At 37.3% G+C, this 651-nt stretch overlaps 1 protein-coding gene across 2 annotated transcripts in view; it reads left to right on the top strand.

The window, feature by feature from the left end:
• Positions 1 to 651, top strand: part of TMTC2 (transmembrane and tetratricopeptide repeat containing 2) — a 684646-nt gene that overhangs the window by 403215 nt on the left and 280780 nt on the right. For both annotated transcript variants that reach the window (XM_006871819.1, XM_006871820.1), the window contains one exon: positions 10 to 194. In XM_006871819.1, coding sequence (XP_006871881.1) covers positions 10 to 194 — 185 coding nt within the window. The remainder of the gene's footprint in view (positions 1 to 9; positions 195 to 651) is intronic.

The raw sequence follows: 651 nt of genomic DNA, 5'->3' as shown, positions 1-651 counted from the left end.
CCCCCTCAGCTGCATATTTAAACACCGGTATTATTCTAATGAACCAAGGAAAGACAGAAGAAGCCCGACGTACATTCCTGAAGTGTTCAGAAATCCCCGATGAAAACCTAAAGGATCCTCATGCCCACAAGAGCTCTGTTACCAGCTGTCTGTATAACCTGGGGAAACTCTATCATGAGCAGGGACACTACGAGGTCAGGCCAAAACCTCACTGTCATTTCCTTCCTTCCCCCTTGTTCAAGTACAAAATGTACCAACACTACCGAAATTTCAGAAGCTAGTGTGTGTGTTCATTACAAGGATTTTGTGATCAACTTAGTGTGGAAAAAAACGTCTGACAAAACAAATTGTACAGGGTCTTTACAGTTGAGTTTTTTCTAAGTAAATGAGCAATCATAATAGGTAATATGCATTGTGACTGTTCAGGAGTTGGATAGAGCATGCCCTATTTTTCAAGCTCATTGTTTCATTGTCTCTTTATTTTCATGACCAAGATATACTTACTAGAATTTTTAACGTATATTCAGTTTCTGATATTTATAAAATACTCTGGTGTTCATACTTCTCCTTTACTTATAAGGAAATATTTTAATGTAAACCCTACCCATGTCTCATAAGTCTCCATTTAAAACTAGAATGCAACAAGTTATA

Source organism: Chrysochloris asiatica, unplaced genomic scaffold (assembly GCF_000296735.1).
Source record: "Chrysochloris asiatica unplaced genomic scaffold, ChrAsi1.0 scaffold00175, whole genome shotgun sequence".
Taxonomy (NCBI): domain Eukaryota; kingdom Metazoa; phylum Chordata; class Mammalia; order Afrosoricida; family Chrysochloridae; genus Chrysochloris; species Chrysochloris asiatica.
This window is presented reverse-complemented; position numbering and strand designations above follow the sequence as displayed.